This window comes from Ruditapes philippinarum, unplaced genomic scaffold (assembly GCF_026571515.1).
Source record: "Ruditapes philippinarum isolate M1 unplaced genomic scaffold, ASM2657151v2 ctg628_1_1_1_1, whole genome shotgun sequence".
Classification (NCBI taxonomy): domain Eukaryota; kingdom Metazoa; phylum Mollusca; class Bivalvia; order Venerida; family Veneridae; genus Ruditapes; species Ruditapes philippinarum.
Genome location: NW_026857484.1, coordinates 112,386 through 131,808, shown reverse-complemented (window position 1 = coordinate 131,808; position 19,423 = coordinate 112,386). Strand labels below are relative to the sequence as shown.

At 31.0% G+C, this 19,423-nt stretch overlaps 1 protein-coding gene across 7 annotated transcripts in view; it reads left to right on the top strand.

The window, feature by feature from the left end:
• LOC132749902 (vasodilator-stimulated phosphoprotein-like) overlaps positions 1–18,888 on the top strand; it is a 54,052-nt gene extending 35,164 nt beyond the window's left edge. For 4 of the 7 annotated variants that reach the window (XM_060739826.1, XM_060739825.1, XM_060739821.1 and 1 more), the window contains 4 exons: positions 6,598–6,627; positions 6,915–6,935; positions 10,776–10,936; positions 11,294–18,888. In XM_060739826.1, the coding sequence (XP_060595809.1) occupies positions 6,598–6,627; positions 6,915–6,935; positions 10,776–10,936; positions 11,294–11,316 (235 nt within the window). In that variant the 3' untranslated portion in view covers positions 11,317–18,888. Of the gene's footprint in view, positions 1–6,597; positions 6,628–6,914; positions 6,936–8,677; positions 8,696–10,775; positions 10,937–11,293 lie in introns of all 7 variants that reach the window. The other 3 variants (XM_060739822.1, XM_060739823.1, XM_060739824.1) reach the window with 3 other exon arrangements.
• The last annotated feature ends 535 nt before the right edge of the window (positions 18,889–19,423 follow it).

The following is a 19,423-nucleotide window of genomic DNA, read 5'->3' as shown; positions in this document are numbered from 1 at the left end:
GCTGGCATAACACATATGACACGCTCTAGTCCATCTTGCTCCTGATACAAAACTGCGCCAAGACCTTCTGTCGAGGCATCACAATTAACAATAAAAGGTTTGGTAAAATCAGCATATGCTAAAACAGGGGGTTTGGATAGTTTATCAATAATACTATCAAAAGCTGTTTGTTGAGCATCTCCCCATATCCATGGAGTTTTGGTCTTCTTACTCTTCTTAGAAGCTTTATTAGTTGGATGTCCTACAAGAAGATCATTCAAAGGTTTAACAATTTTAGCATAATCAGGAACAAAACGTCTGTAATACCCTGAAAATCCAAGAAAAGTTCTTAATGTTTTAACATTATGAGGAACAGGCCATGTTTTCAAAGGTTCTGTTTTAGAAGGATCAGTATGAATGCCTTCTGCTGAAATATCATAACCAAGATAAGTTACACGTGTACTAAAAAATTCACACTTGGACGGTTTCAGCTTTAAACCATGTTTTTCCAAACGCTCGAAAACTGCTTCAAAACGAGAAATATGTTCTTCAAAAGTTCTGGAAAAAATAAGGACATCATCTAAAAATATCAAACATTCTTTAAGGTTTAACTCCCCCATACAGTTTTCCATCAACCGCTGAAAAGTACTGGGAGCATTGGTAAGACCAAATCCCATTCTTTTACATTCATAAAAACCTAAAGGACCTACACTAAAAGCTGTCTTTTCTCTCGATCTTCTTCAGCAATTTCCACCTGGTAATAACCACTGCGTAAATCTAATTTAGAATAATATTTTGTATTAACTAAAGAATCCAATAAATCATCAACTCTGGGTAATGTGTATGAGTCTTTGACAGTACGCTTGTTCAGCTGTCTGAAATCAATACAAAAACGCAAAGAATTATCTTTTTTCCTAACTAAAACCACATTACTACAATAAGGTGACTGGCTTTCTGTTATAGCACCACATTCTACCATTTCCTTCAAATGTTGCCTTACTTCTTCATACATAGCAGGTGGGATTCTGCGATAAGGTAACTTGAATGGTTTGTCATCTGTAAGAGTAATATGGTGTTTGATTAAATCAGTTTTACCAATATCAGTTGAAGATTTTGAAAATATATGCTCCCATTTGCCAATAACTTGCTGCAATCTCAAAAATTGCTCATCAGAGAGGTTTTCTTTGTTGACCTTAATACCTAAATCCTGTAAAACTTGAAAAGATTTATTAGAATTTGTTTCAGGTTTTGGATCTGATACTTCAGGTTTCCATGAATCCATAACCTTAACTTCTGAAAGAGAACAAAATACAGAATTAGGTTTGATCTTAATAACCTTGGCTGTCATATTACAAACTCTGACAGGAATCCTAGATGTAGTCCCAGCATTATCAAGGGAAACAACTCTTGGACATATATTTAAACCTGAAAGTTGAGGTTTCTCAATTGCTTCAGTAATAGCAGTACAAACACCATCTTTTTTCCTCACTAAACCTGAAATAGTGGTAACCTGAAAAGGCTGAACAACAATTGGTGTTTTGCTTGTGGATTTCACTGAAATAGAATTGACACATTTCATAGCATCTACAGCTATTTTTAAAAGGATCTGTTGAAGAAACATTTTCATCAACACTACAAAAACGTAAAACATTGGTACCAATAACACCAGGTACTGACTGTCGGTACTCTGTATCAGGAACAACTAAAATAGGAATAAAAACACAATTTTCTAAAATATCAGGAATAAAAACATCACCCTCAATATAACCTTTGTATGGGATCTTACTTCCACTGGCACCTACACTATCTAATTTAAAATCTGAAATATCTAGTAATTCAGGTTTTGGTTCCAAACTGTTGTAGAAAGACTCTGAAATCAAAGTAACCATTGAACCTGTATCAACTAAAACTTTGGTGTCTACACCACAAATTCTTGCTGTGCCCTCATTAGCCTCACCAACCAACCTATCAGATTAAAATAGATTTGGAGCTCTTGTTGCAGCTGACTTCCTCAGTGTGCCCCACCACAGAGGAGTCTAAACTTTTGGGTCAACAGTTTTAGTGTTGTCCGACCTGTTAAAAGAAGAATTGTCAGAATTATTGGACCTAACATTAACATTCTGTTGATGACCATAGTTTCTGTTCTGTTGTTGACCTCTACCTCTAAAGTTTCCTCTGTTGTAACCTGTGAAAGAATTTCTTTGTTTGTTAAACCTTGAAAAATTTCCTCTATTGTAACCTGAAAAAGACTGTCTATTATAACCAGAAAAAGAATTACTATTATTTGATGAATCTTGCTTCTTGCTGTCTTTGATGTCTTTTTCAAGAGATTGCATCTTGGTCATCAAAGTGTCCATCTTCTTTGAAAGATCTTCAACCATTTTATCCCTAGAATCTGAAATAGGTTGACATTGAATTTTTGTTAATTTATCTGATGTTGAAAGTTCTTGTTCTGCAGCTCTAACTTCTCGCAATAACCTGTTATAATCTGAAATAGCATCATACTTGTGACTAGTTAATAATTTGAGCTTTTCATCATGAAGACCTGTCCAAAATTTAGATCTTAACATATCATTTCTAGATGAGTGGCTGACATGGCCTCTTTCAACTGCAACCTGCAATAAAGTTTCTAATCTACAACCATATGAAGTCACATTCTCTGAGGGCTTCTGACATTCACTATAAAAAGATTGCATGACAGATTCATTTGTTGAAACATTTCCAAACAAAGTATCAAGTTTATTTAAAATATCAGATAAAGTTGCCTTTTCTCCCAAAGGTATGAGAACCTGTCTGGCTGACCCTCTTAATGATTTACGAATAACCTGTAAACAAATATTTTCTGTTAATGAAGAATCTGATAAGAGACATTTAGTCTCATATCTCCAAACATCATAAGTTACATCCCCTTTCAAAGGAGGCACTTCACCTGAAAAGAATGGTAATTTTACATCAACTTTTGGCATCTGTAATGCAGAAGCATCAAAAGAATTCTGAAATGAAGTTTTAACAATAGGTGTACTGGTAGGACCTGGACCTTTCAAAACATTATACTCATCTTTAGTAAGAACCACATAATCACCAGACTTCTTCAAAGCTTCTAAAACTTGAGAAATTTGCATATCAGTTAAAGGATCACTGTCTGGTTTGTCTGCACCTGAAATGAAACTCTTAATTTTCTCAGTAAGTTTTCCACCTGTAGCCATAGTAAAACACTACAAATATAAACACTGAAAATAGAACACAATAAATAAACACAAAACCAAACCACGGGTACAGCTGCTGACTGAAATTTCAAATAATGTGATAAATAAATTCAAATTGACCTGGCCACCATCAAAGCATACAGACTATAGGGAATTTCTCAAAATAGCCTATAAACCCTGAAATTTTAATCACATATACATATAATCACAATATATCACAACACTGACCCAAAACTGTGTCCTCGGAAACAACTGAAATAAAAATACAACACAAATATAATATGCAAATTCCTGTATAAACACTAATACCTCTGTACACCGTACACCTCTGGCTTCTGCATACAAAATAGAAATGACCTCTTCAAAATAAACCGAAAATCAACTTCAACACAAAATAAAAGTACAGCGTTACCTGGTGTGCTCACCAACTAACAGTACACAACACACAGCTGTTACTTGGTGTTATCACCAAATAAAAATACTGTATGTATAAACTATAACGATAATCCGCAAATGTTTAGTATCTTAACACACGAGTAATAAAATGTTTTACACCAATAATTGAAAAATTGCTGAATTTACTTCTTAATTAAAACCTTAAACTGGCTGACTACAATGACAAAACTACTTAACCGTCAGGATAATACAATATAAGTGGTGGCAGCGTTTCAGTCCATAGATTATAAAATATACAAATACTGTTTAATCCGACTCAATAATTATTTATGTAATCTAACGCGAAACTGTCACGAAAATTATGTATTGAACACTGGTATAAATTTACCTAAAACACAAAAGACATCACAATACTAACCTCACATAGCTCCTCTTCTCAATCATACATCTACGGGTAGTGCAAAGAATGTGTGCAAAGATAGGCAAAAAGAGTGCTCGATATTTGGGCAAGAATAATTCAGACCAAGAAAGGGACAATAAGTCAATAAATCAACACCCTAAGTTTTCAAGAAAAAAATACTGTGTTCCTAGAAAAATGCCTATGACGCTGTGTGAAAACAAAACTGATCAAAATACAAATATGTTACCTAATCATCTCAATAATATCTACTGTAAAATGTTACTAACTGGTCAAAATATATCTGATCAAGTAATTACTGAAAAAAATATCTCGCGAAAATATATGAAAAATTTACGTTTTACATGTCAACACAAAAATACACATACCTCAATATTCACACTATACACAATGATATAAAATCCAATAATTTACAAAACAAAAATATTTACAAGGTAATTTAACAGGAGTTACCCGTTAAATTGGGATTCAGAATAAAAAGTTCTGCTCACTGTCCTTTTGGTGACTCATCCCGGCTCCTCGTAACTTCTACACGTCGTAAAAATGACAAAGTTCTATGGAACGCGTTATCCGTCAAGATGATAAAATTCCTCCTTTCGCGCGAAAATCCTCCAAATGAATATGCTAGCTAGCTAGGCTTAAAAAAAATACACTGATGCATCAGATTTAAATACACTTTTCACTTTATCTATTCCCGGCCCCGTGTTCACAAAGAAAAGATCAGGATCAGGATCAAGTGATCCTGATTTTATTTCCATTGTTTTATGTTACTAAAATTTATTGTGTTTTGCTGGAATAAAATAGTAAATATTCAAAATGTAAAAAAACTGCTGATTTGCAAAGAAATCAAACTATTTGGAATAACATTAACAAATAACAAAACAAATACAAAAATATTCGGATCAAAATAAGGATCAATTTTAGGATCAGGATCAATATTTGGATCAACTGTAAAATGTCCGTATCTTGTAAAAATAACAATAAATTTATTCTAAAATTTCATTAATTTGCTACTGCAAGTCCAGTTTTATCAAATTGATTTTAGATATTTAATCTATGAGGATAAAAAATGAAGAATATTAGAGGTTTTCAATTTGATCCTGATCTTGATCCTGATCCTTAAATCTTTGTGAACACGGGGCCTGGATCCTTTCAAATCCTTCCAAAACATCCAAAAATGAATATAAGTGGTGCAACAATACTTATAGATACATCTATACGTCGGCGATCCTAAAAGAACGTCGTCGGGATTCGAATCCTCTTCGTATCCTTGGGGAAATTCACTCCTGATTCTGTGACGAACAGAAAGACCTCCAAAAGATACGGTTCAGATACGGTAAAGACTATTTAAAAGAACCAATGGATATCTCTCTCACATAGAATCATACATAACAAACACACCAATTGGATAAGTTACAAGAAAGAAAGAGTGACCAGTGTTCACGATATTGCACGGGTGAGATCGACAATGTACATCATTGACGGAAATTGTCGATTTTCACCGATTCAATACCGGAAGTTAAACTTATACGATAAAAACTAAACGTAACCGAATAAAAACGCGCGTGCACGATGTTTCCGCTTAAATAAAACTATGGAAAGCCACGGCTGCCATTACTATATAATTTCAATCTGTGACAAATATATAGAGGATATTTGTTTAGTTCAGTGTAAGATCGGAAGATATTTCACCGAGTGAGCACCAAAAGGTATATTTCACGAGTGGCGCAGCCACGAGTGAAATATGAACTTTTGGTGTTCACAAGGTGAAATATATTTCGATCTTACACTAAACTAAACAAATTTTCTTTTTATTACATGCAAAAAAAACGTTTTAAAAAGACATTAAACCTAATACTGAATGAAAAGCGCGCCAAATAATAATACAACGTGACGTCATTTACGACGTCACGTCATTAAGTTGGTACCCAGTACTGTGCACGCTGGTATTTCACTGAAACAACGTAAGGGGCTTAAATTCAAAACAGTGAAATTATCAAAGTGGTAATTTCACTGTTTCAAACAATGAAATTACCAGTTTTATATCACTGATATATTTCTATAAACCACCGAAAAGCATGTAATAAAACCCATCAAATATTCATGCAGTATAAATACTTAATCACAAGTGAAAGCGGGAACTTTTGTCTCTTTTATAAAAACACATATTTTGTATACTTAAATTTATTTAGTGCCATCTTAATATTAATAGAAAATTTCACCTAAACTGATACATTAATGTAACAGTTTTCATTTTCACTGTACTTTTGTGGGATTGAGTTATCAAGAAATTTCCATTTATTTGAATGATGGTAGCAATAAATATAATAACATGCAAATAAGGACATTTCAAGAAAGTAAAACTCTAAAAGATAAATTTAATCAATATTTCATAGCATAACATACCATTTTCAGATAGCATGTGTTTTTAAGTTATATTTAAATATATATTCAACTATGGCTGTATTAATTTATCTATTTTGCTTTGCATGAATTTAAACTTAATTATATGGACATTTATGAAAACATTATGAGAATTAATATTGAAGTCCAGAAATGGTTTTGTTTTCAAGACTGAAGTATAAATTCTATATTTAGTGAAGATTCTAATGCTTCCAAAAAATGGCGGTAAGTTAGAATGGATCCTTACTCTAAAATCTTTTTATGCTTTACTTTCAATTTTCTGTACTTGTTTTGAGATAAAAATTAAAAAAACTAATTAATAATAAAATTTGTTTGTGCCTTTAAATACATTAAATACATCTTTATTTGAAATTTTAGTGGCTTTGAAAGTGACTATAGAAGTATAAATATTATATGATTTTAAGTATAAAATTATGATCTGCAGACCTGTTTAATGTTGATGTTAAGGTATTAAGTAACAAATTCATAATTGATAATATATATCTGTATAGCACATTACCAAGTCGAGTTAAGTAAGTTCCTAGAGCATGACCTGCCTGTAATGAGGATGGCTAGTAAAAGATTTATTAACAATGCATGGTAAAGCATGTCTAGTCCTGAATCAGTCTTCATTTACAGATCATGTTTAACTTTCTACCTAATTTTTAATTGACAATAAACCATCTCTTTTTTCAACCAGGGGGCGCCCTTTTTCAAGATACTACAGCTTCAGGTTGAACTCATGCCCTCTTTGCCCTGATTACCTCCCTTTGTTGTAAACAGAAAATAAATCAGTTTGGATTTTCAGGTTTCATCGAAATGTGCATGTAATTTAAGAAAGTTGTAAACTATGTTTAGTACGGAAAGTCAACATATACTGTATGTACCTACCCTTCTCCCTTTCCAACATCTGATATACACATAAAAAACAGTAAAACATTTGGAAAAAAAAAACAAAAAACACCTTGATAAAATATTATACAGTCATTAAGAAATGTATAAATATAATGTTTCCATGTTTTATATTTTTTCAACTTTATCTACGTTAGGGGTGTCACTGTTAGAAAAAATACTAACCATTTAGAACAGTGACGTAATACTAGTAACCAATCGTACCGGTTTAAACCGATAAATGTGACACCCTTCATCTGCATAACTTCTACCTTTTTACTGACCGATTTATCAAATTAGCTCTGTTTCATCATTTATTCACAATTTTAAACAAATAACATTTAAGAATTGTAAGTTTAAATCATAAAATCTGACTTTATTTTAACTAAAATTAAACTAAAGCATAAAAATCTTAACTAGATAACATTTTTTTGTGAATTTTATTAACTTTTCTCTTCTATTATTTACGAAGTGCAGTTGATGTGAGGTTATTAATTAAACTAAGATAATTATTTAGACATTCACTGTGCTCCTGTCCTATATATTATATAAAGCATATTTGTTTTTGCAAAGATTAATAAAAAATATAGCTTATTTTGTCTCTTATACTGTTATCATTAAGCAGTGTACATGTGAGACACAAAGTCTTCTATTTGTACAGGACCTAAGTTCTATTCCAGTAGTTATTATAAATACCAGAGGAGGCACAGTCTGTTTTGCTAATTTTTGTTGGTTTTACTTGCTCAAATTTCCTGATTTATTATTTGTATGAGGAAGTGTTAAGTGTGTCATTTTTCTGTTTGCATGGTTACGTTTATTGCTTTATATATTTATGTTGAAAAAACAAGATAGACAGGTGCAATATTTGTGAAACAATTTTCCTCATAGACTTCATATAGAATAAATTAATTACATGAATTATAACAATACATTATATACCGTAAGGGTAATGTTTGGTCAATACCAGTTAGTAAATATATATTATATAAAACTGTTATCATATTTTGTCTAGTTTGTGATATAATCTATTAAATATTTTTATCGATAATTTATAAAGTCTTATTAGTAATTTTATGTATATAATTTTTCATTTAAATCAAAATGACTAATATTGTATATGAAAGGTCTATACTTGAATAAAATCCACATATTACATATTAAGATTGATCAGACTATTTTGTTCATTCCTGGGTGATATTTACAGAGAAACATTTTGTTGTGCAAATAAACATTGAAAAATGACAATAAATTTGCTAGGATAAGTTAGTCTTTGGGTAAAATTGTTGTCTGAATAATCAATTACCACTTGGCTGTCATACACTGAACAAATTGTTAGATTTATTTATTGACTGTAGGTGTGATTTTTATATGTTTTTATTCACAGCTCACCAGCTCTTCACAGGTATAGAAGTTTGGGTGTGCAGTAACTGAAATAGCGTGAAGATATTGTTCATTCATGTATCCCTACACACACACACACTCAATAAGCACTTTTCTTACTTTGCCAGCGCTTTTGTTCCATATACTAACATGTTCAATGTGTTTCCAAGATGTAAATTGATATTTTAAGTCTTTGGGTGATGTATTGAGATTAGAGGTATACAATGGCTAGTGAGTGGAGATAAGCGGCAGGCATTTGATTTCTGTTATCATTTTGAATACATTTTGTATATTATTTTGCCTTGCCATCTCTCTTTATCTAACTTTGATCCAAATTGTAACAGTTCATTATGTCATATGTATGTATACATCAACCTGCATTTAGAAGAAAATGAGCAGCTAGGTGAATTTTTGCACCAAGGCTTTTATATTTCACCAAGAAGTATTTTTGCTGTGCAGGTGGGGGGAGGGGGACAAGGTACTGTTAAGAGAAGCTTTTTCTGACAGATGGGAATTTGACTGATATTATTGTCTAAGTCCCTGGAAATAGTCATGAAAACCAATCCCACATAGCACATAGTCACATGGGGAATTTTGATAAATTATCATGCTCAATGGTGGAGATTATGATTTTAAAAAATAAAAAGAGTCAAATTCCCATTGGTCATTCTGCTGCAGCATATGCATGCTTGTTGATTACTCAGGTTTAATACAATTATTTTACCATTCCAGACTGTTCTATAAAACAAATTACACCTATGCTATGAAAATCTCGAAGCTATAGTTATACATATTAGAAAGTTAGGCCCATAACTTTGTTTATGAAAAAAAACAATATAAGCACACCTTGATGTTACTTTACCAGTGTTGTTAACCTGTTGAGCATGCAGATTGTCAAGGATCATATCTATCTACATTTCTTCATCAGATTTAAGATGACCAATGATTGCATGTTTCCAGATTATGTTGTCAACATTTATTGTAAAGAAGGCATTTTCTTGCGTGCTTTTTTAGCATGATCTGTGAACATTTTTTGCTCAGATCTGCTCAGTTACGCTCATGACAGACTGTTCCAGTGAGCAGTCCAACATGCTTACACCAGAAATGCTATATTCAGTAAATTACTGCATTTTCTGTGCAGCTGAACTTCTACTTTATTGACAAAGTACATTCATTTGCATGAGCTTTGCATATATTATGGTGTTGGTATTTTGAAGGGGTCTCGTGTGGACAGGATATTTAATCAGTATCTTTTTATAGAATTGTTTGCAAGAACAAAACTTCCTTTGGAAGCAAAATGCAATTTTCACCTATTTAACATGATACCACATCTGAATATCTTTATTTCATGTACAATATGTAGCAGCAAGCTTTTGTAAGCTTTGAAAATAAGTGATATTGAAATATTTTCTGCTTTGTGTACTATATACATGTACAATTATAAAGCTTGTACATCTTTAGAATACTGCAATAAGTCTTTTTATACAAATATATATGTTTTTAGCTCATCTAAGCACATAGTGGTCATGTGATCTTGAAGGTCCAAAGACAGTCCGTCATCTGTCCTTCATCCACATCAGTTTTACTTCAGGATAGAAATTGATTTAATTAAACAAAAACCACCAGCCTGATCCCATCATACTTACTAGAGTTATGGTCCCTGAAAGGGTAAAAAACAGGCCAATTTAAGGTTAAAGTGTATGCCTTTCAACTGAATGATTGTGAATTCAAATCTTACTTTCAGCATGATCATGTTTCCTTATATGACACCTGGAAGTTCATTTAAACTTAATTAATGTAAACTGGAAAAAACTTGGACAAGATTTAACAAATATGTTTTATTTAAACTTAATGCATTTGTTTTTGTCAATGAATGTTGTTTTATAACAACACAGTGTTAAGTCACTGACAGAGTAAAAACAGGGACGTTGATATATTTATATGTCTCGGAAAAAACAAAACATATTTTGACTGACTTGCAGTGAAGCTTGTAATTGTTTTTGTTTTTAAGCAAAATTGAGTTATTTAATGTTTATCAAAGTAAGCCTGTATAACATGTAAAGTATATGTGTTGATATTAACTGAGTGTTGATGTATTTCAGACGTAATCCATCTCTAACAGGACAGGAACATATAGGAGGATCAGCGGGTGGTGCAACAGAGGCCAGTGCAATCAGTAACAGTGAACTAGAAGCTTTAAAACAAGAAATACTGACAGAAATGAGAAAAGAAATGAATAAAATGAAACAAGAATTATTAGAAGGTATGATAATAAAAGTCTGTGCATTTGACAATCATGTTTTATATGGGCCTGCACTAGAAATTTTGTATGTATGTTTCAAGGATTTAATAGTAAATGAGCTGAATCTAAGGTGTGATGCATGTTCCTAGATTTTATTTAGGCCTTTGTGGTTAAGACCAATTATCCAGTATTACAATTATGGAATGTTTGCTTTAAACATTGTAACATAAATGGAAAATCTCTATAGTAATGATTTAAACTGAGCTTTTTTGTCAAAGAGTGAGAATAAACAAAAGTACTTGAAAAACAGATGTTGAGATTATCTCAGTTTAATTAAATTTTACAATTTTAATAAATTTTTAATTTTTTATATTTCAGCAATACGGGATTCTGCAAGATAGGAACCTAGACTAGTAGAATTTCAGTTATGATCTTAATATCATTGTCACATGGGAACATGTTATGTTCTTGGAAGATTACTGGCAGTGTAGCTCACCATTACACTATGTTGTTTAAACAAAGACATCAGAAGTCTTCCAAATGAAGGTGAAATTTCAAAATTCACCAATCAAATTTCAGATTACTTCCTTGCTTACCCGATCAGAATTATACCATATCAGAAGCTGATGATACCTGGTGCAAATGTTGAATTATTTTATCATTTGATACAAGATAAAAGACGATTATATAATGATTATATATAGTATTCATTGTGCATGAATGTTGAGAGTTAAATGCAGCATTGTGTTAGCCTGTTATGTTTGTTAACAGGGTAATGGCCGTGTTGCATGAAACTCTACAGGAGAAATGTGCAACATTATTCTTGCTCATCATTTAAATTACACAGTTCTTTTAGTTAATCTTTAATGTTACGATTTTTGATTATGCATTTGAGGGCCTTTATGAATTATAATTATAGTGTTAACTTAAAACAATCGTTTTTAAACATTTAAGTGTATATTGAATGTTAAGATAAATGTGTTGTTTTTTGAATGGTAGTTATTGAGTTTACAGTGAAATGTCAGTTCTGACCAAAAATTACATGCCGAAAAATGTAGATATTTGCATGCTATGACAAGTATTTCATACAAGAGTATCCGGTTAAGATTATGTTATTGTCTACTATTATGATTGATACAAGTCGATGTAAGGACGTGCTCAAAGTATCAGTATATGCTAGACATCTGCTTGACTGTATAACCTCTTTCACTTTATTGATTAAATTATTGTTTTCATGCCAATTAATTTTCCTTCTTGATATATTGAGGATTTATTGATGTGTTAGTTAATGTTAGTTTATGATCTCTTAATGTGCTCGATTTAACATGTAGAATCCTCTTAAGTTTGAAATGAAATACACAAATATATGAAAATTGATCTTACAGTCATATTTTGTTGAAAAAATATGATTATGTAATTGTTTTATTGAATATTGATATGATGTCATTTCCTCAAATGGTTTGCTAGATTAATTAAAGGTGCAGACAACATTTTATCTACATTCTTTGAATTATATAAAATCAAAATTTAGCCTTTGAAGGAAAAAAAGTTCATATAACAGAATTTCTAAAATAAGTGACATTAAACATGTTTAGACCTGCTCTAGTGGAGAATGAATTTGACAGTGTGGACAACTTACAAGCTGTATATTAAACTAAATGTCAGGTGTGCATGTGTTTTGCTCATTGGTATGTTTACCTTTTACAATATATAATAATTTTCTAAGGTATTCATTATTGTTTTTGTCTTTATATCTTTTTTTTCTCAATACACATTTTTGTTTATGTTAAATATTATCTTACATGATTTGCCATATTATTTCATCATCTGTTGTGGTGAGATCATCATTTCCATTACATTTATTTGTAGGAATGTTAGTGCTGTTTATACAAATGTGCAATTCTATGTGTGTATGTTTAATTGATTCAAATGTACCGATTTTCATGCAAAATTTACACCCCCATCTTATAAAAGTTCTGTGTTATAGTTAATAAATGCAGAAATTTGACATAAAGGATGTGAAATATTGTACAAAATCAACCTGATAGTTGTTTAAAACATGATAAAAGGTCTTGCACACAAAAAATACAGATGATAATCTGTGTCTATGATAAATGTTCCTGGTATCTTTTTTCTTTTTTTCACAATTAAACGATATGTTTATAATTAATATCATTTTGTTCTTTTCACCTTTATTTCCATCTCATTTTATAAAAAAAAATGAAACATAAAGGTGTGGAATTTCAAGTCTTTCATTTTCTGATATAGATGCAAATTGTTTGAACATTAAAATTTTGATATTTTAAGAAGAGTATTGTGCCCTTTATATACTGGGTATTTTTGTCAGCACTTTGTTCATTAAAAGCTAAGTTGTAATAATTGTATACACTGCATCATCATTTATTTGTATTTTTTAACAGCCAATTTCCATACAGCATGTCATTTTTCATTTAAGCCAATACCAAAATATCAGCTTAGATTTTTTAATGCAAATGTGAGAATTCCAAGAAAATTCTATAGTATGAAAAGCTTTGCAGGAATGAATGGATATTTTTATCCAAATGTGTGTTGTTGTGTTGAAAAATTGCATTCTAAATGAACAAGATTTGAGTGTTTTTCAGTGAGTCAGCTAAAGTGGATTGGTCTACAATGGGCACATTTTCCATATGAGCCGCGCCATGACAAAACCAACGTAATGCGTTTGCGACCAGCATGGATCCAGACCAGCCTGCGCATCCATACAGTCTGATCAGGATCCATGCTGTTCGCTTAGAAACCCTATAACAAGTAGAGAAACTGATAGCAAACAGCATGGATCCTGATCAGTCTGCGCGGATGCGCAGGCTGGTCTGGATCCATGCTGGTCGCAAACTCATTATGTTGGTTTTGTCATGACACGGCTCATATGTATTTCAAATATTGATTAAACACAATAGAAATGTATCATTTGGATATTCTTATAAAATGCTGCTGTAAAAAATGCGGCTTAAATTTTTTGTGATTTTGAATGAACATTTATATGATGAATAATAATATTTTGTTCTAGAACATGCTATATCTGCTATATAACAGATAATACATAACTCACACTTTCAAAAAAAAATGTAAGTAGTAAATGTTGAAAACATAAGAAAAATTTTGTTTTTTGGGGACTTTTTTGCGAGAAAGATTAAAAATAGATTTACAGTTTTTCTTCCCTCATCTGGTTAGTGACTTTGTGGTGTTATTCTAAACATGTCTTATCAATAACAAAACAATTCCAATAGCTTACTTTTGAAAAAAAGAAGTGCACTTGTGAATTTCTTTTTACATTCTTACCAAATATTATCAAAAAATGTGTCTATTGTACATAATTCAATTTTTGTACAGCCTTTTTAAAAGGCTGACTAGCTTTCTATCTATAGTAGTTTATAAATCTCTAAGCTTTAGATTTTTCCTTAACTTACAAAAAAAATGATGTCATGTTGAAAACTGATTCATTTTTAGCTCGACTATTCGCAGAATAATCGAGCTAATGCAGTCACCCATTTGTCGGCGTCGGCGTCGGCGTCCCTGTGGTTAAGTTTTTGTATGTAAGCTGGTATCTCCTTAACTACTGAAGGGAATGGATTGAAACTTCACACACTTGTTCTCTGTGATTATCTAAGATGATTGGCACAAGTCCCATAACTCTGATTTGCTTTTTTACATAATTATGCCCCTTTTTCGACTTAGAAATTCTTGGTTAAGTTTTTGTATGTAAGCTGGTATCTCCATAACTACTGAAGGGAATGGATTGAAACTTCACACACTTGTTCTCTGTGATTATCTAAGATGATTGGCACAAGTCCCATAACTCTGATTTGCTTTTTTACATAATTATGCCCCTTTTTCGACTTAGAAAATTCTTGGTTAAGTTTTTTGTATGTAAGCTGGTATCTCCATAACTACTGAAGGGAATGGATTGAAACTTCACACACTTGTTCTCTGTGATTATCTAAGATGATTGGCACAAGTCCCATAACTCTGATTTGCTTTTTTACATAATTATGCCCCTTTTTCGACTTAGAAATTCTTGGTTAAGTTTTTGTATGTAAGCTGGTATTTCCATAACTACTGAAGGGAATGGATTGAAACTTCACACACTTGTTCTCTGTGATTATCTAAGATGATTGGCACAAGTCCCATAACTCTGATTTGCTCTTTTACATAATTATGCCCCTTTTTCGACTTTGAAATTCTTGGTTAAGTTTTTGCGTGTAAGCTGGTATCTCCATAAGTACTGAAGGGAATGGATTGAAACTTCACACACTTGTTCTATGTGATTATCTAAAATGATTGGCACAAGTCCCATAACTCTGGTTTGCTTTTTTACATAATTATGCCCCTTTTTCGACTTAGAAATTCTTGGTTAAGTTTTTGCGTGTAAGCTGGTATCTCCATAACTACTGAAGGGAATGTATTGAAACTGCACACACTTGTTGTTTGTGATTATCTAAGATGATTGGCACAAGTCCCATAACTCTGATTGCTTTTGTGCATAATTATGCCCCTTTTTCGACTTAGAAATTCTAGGTTAAATTTTTGCTTGTAAGCTGGCATCTCCATAACTACTGAAGGGTTTGTACCTTTTCGGACAATTTTATGTATTCATATAGGTAAGCATTATTATACTCAATGAAACACCCTTGTGATGAATTTTCGAATAGTCGAGCGTTACTGTCCTCCGACAGTTCTTGTTCCATATGTTGACATTAATGTGTAGATAATTTCATTTTAATTCATGGCATTGTGTATAGCTCATACTGTTTCTAAATGTTTTTTGGTTTATTTTTTTTATCTTTTTTTTTTATTTGCTTACTTCATTGAACAAACTTTCTAGAGGTAAATTAGTACTTGTAGAAAATAAATCTACATATTTATTTTGACAAATATGTAGTATAATGTATTATCTGATTATTTGGTTAAAAAACTGATAACAAGTATGTATCAGTATTTAAAAAAAAATGGGGCAAATTTGATATTATACCATAATAGACGTAGTTAAAATGTGGGAAACTATTTCTTGAGAAGTTTGTATGAACAAATATATTTAAATACATATACAATGTATATGATGTATGTTTCAGTATAAAGTTAAAGTTTCAGACATTTTTATTTAACCAGAATGTTAGCTGAAGTATATATTGACCTTATCTCATTGTGTATGGTCGTAGTATAGAAAAGATTTTTTTATCATATTAAATTTAGCAGTAATACTTCATAGGAAAAAAGCTTTTATTGATGATAAAATATTGCAAAGTTGGACCAGGCAAAATAAACATTTTCAAACAGGAAGGGATATTTATTGGTTATATGCAAAAACATTAGGAGATAACACTTCAAGTTACACATAAATAATATTTATTAATAGGAAGTTTCTTTAAAGAAAAAAAAAGTATAAATTACAATTACATTCTAACCTCAGAAATCATATCTGATAATTCTGTTTATATTCGTGTGTTATCCAAGTTTTCCTGATTATAACGATATGGTTGATTTTTTGAATATAATATTATCAGAATTGCTGATGAAATAACTGATATAAAGTACAGTAAGGGAATGAGAAATAAAAAAATATAAAAAAAGTTTTAAGTAAAGGTACATCTGGGTTTTGATGTCACTGTTTTATTTATACTATGAAAATTTGATTGAGCATTTAATGACAAAAAAAATCATTACTGTGGTAGGTCTTGTGTAGGAATATCCCTGTGAGAATTGAATAGCTAATATATCTAGCTTTAGTTTTTGAAATGGAGAAGAAATTAAATATTGAAATATATATTTGTAGTTGTGCCTCTAGGTTTACTTTTATGGCATATTTTGCTCATTATTTTGTAGCATTCCTTTTGTGTTCAGTAATAATTTTATGTATACAGTATTGATTGATGAAATGATCTATTTTATGTTTGTGCTAATGATACAATGGAAAGTGTACATGTTATTTTTTGTTTATTTTTGTTTAAATCTTATATTAAGATTATACATTTGAGAAGGTTTCATCATTTGGGACAGATGGAGCTGTTTGTTTTTTTTATCTCCCATCATATGATCTATATTCTAGTTGGAATATGTCTTTATTAGTTTAGATCTAAAACAGGAGATACAGAAATGAGGGCCTAAGCATAATCTCAATGACCCATTTAACCCATAGAATGTGACAGAAGATGATTGAATAGTTTTTTCATCATGGCTTTATTAATATATCTGTGTTATCATATACGCTATTTGGCACATAACACCTATTTAGATTGTATGCTGATGTAAGCTGCCAAGTTTAGATTTAAGTTGATTATTTATGTTCACATTCTTTATTTGTTATCTTTTGTTAACTTTGAACTTAATTATTGATTATATTTTTTTGTGTTGATTTATCCATTGTATAGTTTGTTTAATACATTGACAAACAATCCAAAATACAAATACAGTAAAATCTCTACAGTATGGTACTTTTAACTGAAGTGAATAGGGACATAGGCTTATTGTTCTTATAGGCCCAGTTTGTATTTCTGTACAGGCATATCCGACTGTACACTGTGTGGTTCCAGAATTTGATAATGAAATCCCTTACATCAGTTCTTTTAAAGGTTGGTTATATGTTTCAAGAACAATTGCATTTGATCAAATGTAAAAATATCTGTGAAGGATTCCATGCAAGACAAGGAAAGAGATGTAAAATTCTGATAAAATAGTCCAATTTTCAAGGTTAGAAAATTCAGAATTGTTATAATTTAAGCTGAATCTTATAAAAAAAATTCCTATGATGATGAATCGTAGGATATATCTAATTAATGCAGACACCCCGTTTATATAAATAATGCATGATTGTTTTATATGATTTGTCTAATATTGAAGGGTTTATTATTAAGATTAATGGTTAAGGTAGAATTATTTAGCTTTCAATCACTTATCATATATAGCATATACAGCTGTTAAAACTATTCAAGAATTAAAATATTGTCACAGAATACGTACATAATATGTGAGCATAAATATTATATATAAATATAATATATATTATTATCTTTACAGCTTTCAAAATTTGAATTGAATTCGATTTTGGCAGCTTATGGCATTTTCATATATGAATTTCATTTTGTTGTGTATAACTACATAATAAGTATATTTCAGTTGCATTTTGAAATTGTTTAGAAATGTTTAATTTGTGTTAACCCATGCTGGTGGTGGCAAAGTCTACCCATGTGACCAGGGCAGACAGAGATCAGCTGGCACATCTGAGCCATCTGATTATTGTCTGTACAGTTTGCTATTCAATCAGTAGTTTTATTGATTTTTTTTTCTAAAAAAGATGGATGTGGATGTCCAGAGAGAAAGAAGGTAAAGTCCATTTAAGATATTTAGCTGGGTCAGGGTTACTGAAGCTAAGAAGGAGTTAAATATAAAGACATGATGCCTAATTATTTTGACATGATTTGGTTTGACCCATCTGTTATACTGTTTTTAGAAGACATTGCCTATTAAAAAATTTCTTTGTGCCACTTTGACAAGTTTGAAAGTTGGGACTATTTGACAGGTTACTAAAAGTTACAGGTTATAATCTTATGCTGTATTATTATATAATAATTTAACTTTGCAATATTGTAATATTAATATGTAAATAATATTTAATTGATAATCATTCTTGTGAACAGCATTTACTATATCTGTCCGCATGCCAAAAGAATGTGTGCAGTACCGAATGAACAACAAATACATGCACATATTATATGGTAAAACTAACTGTACCAAGCAGATAAGACCATTGTATTCCTTATCTTACATTGAGGAGTTTTATAAGTAATGAAATACACAGTAAATGATGTTTAAGATAAAAACATTATGTACTTAATAGACTTTTTTTCTATAGTTGTACAAATGAACTGTAGATTATAATGCTTTGCCATTTATTTTAATCGTCTGTAATATTGTATAATAAACTCTTAATTTTATATGAATAGTGTTGTTGAGTTTGATTTTCTCCTACATTAGTCTTGTGTCTTAAATCTCCTGTGATATATACTGGTAGATACTTATAAATAGCAATTAAAGCCCTTCAAAATTGGTTGATGGTTTTTCCAATATTTAATATATTTGAGCCTCATCTTTAATGTATGTGCACCTACGTGTTTTCTTTGTGATTCCTCTATCAGTTATGATATACAAGTCTATTCCTGTGGCCGCAAGAGGGAAGTATTAAATACTTTAGAAACTTAATGGGAAAAATTGTTTTCAAGTGGAAAATGTCAGAAAAGTCAATAAAAAGAATATTTTCTCTTCTTTTCCGGTTTCTATTATATCAAAATTAATGTGAAAATCAAAAACAAGAATCTCATCAAGTGATTTATTTAAAGAAAATATTCTTTCTTTTTTTACAAAGAACTTTCTGTTGTGTCACCCTGTCATCTCTCTGTTTCAACATAATATGTCAGCAGCTTTTATAACCACTATAATATGTACATACATTTTAGTAGGTACTAAATAGTCCATGAG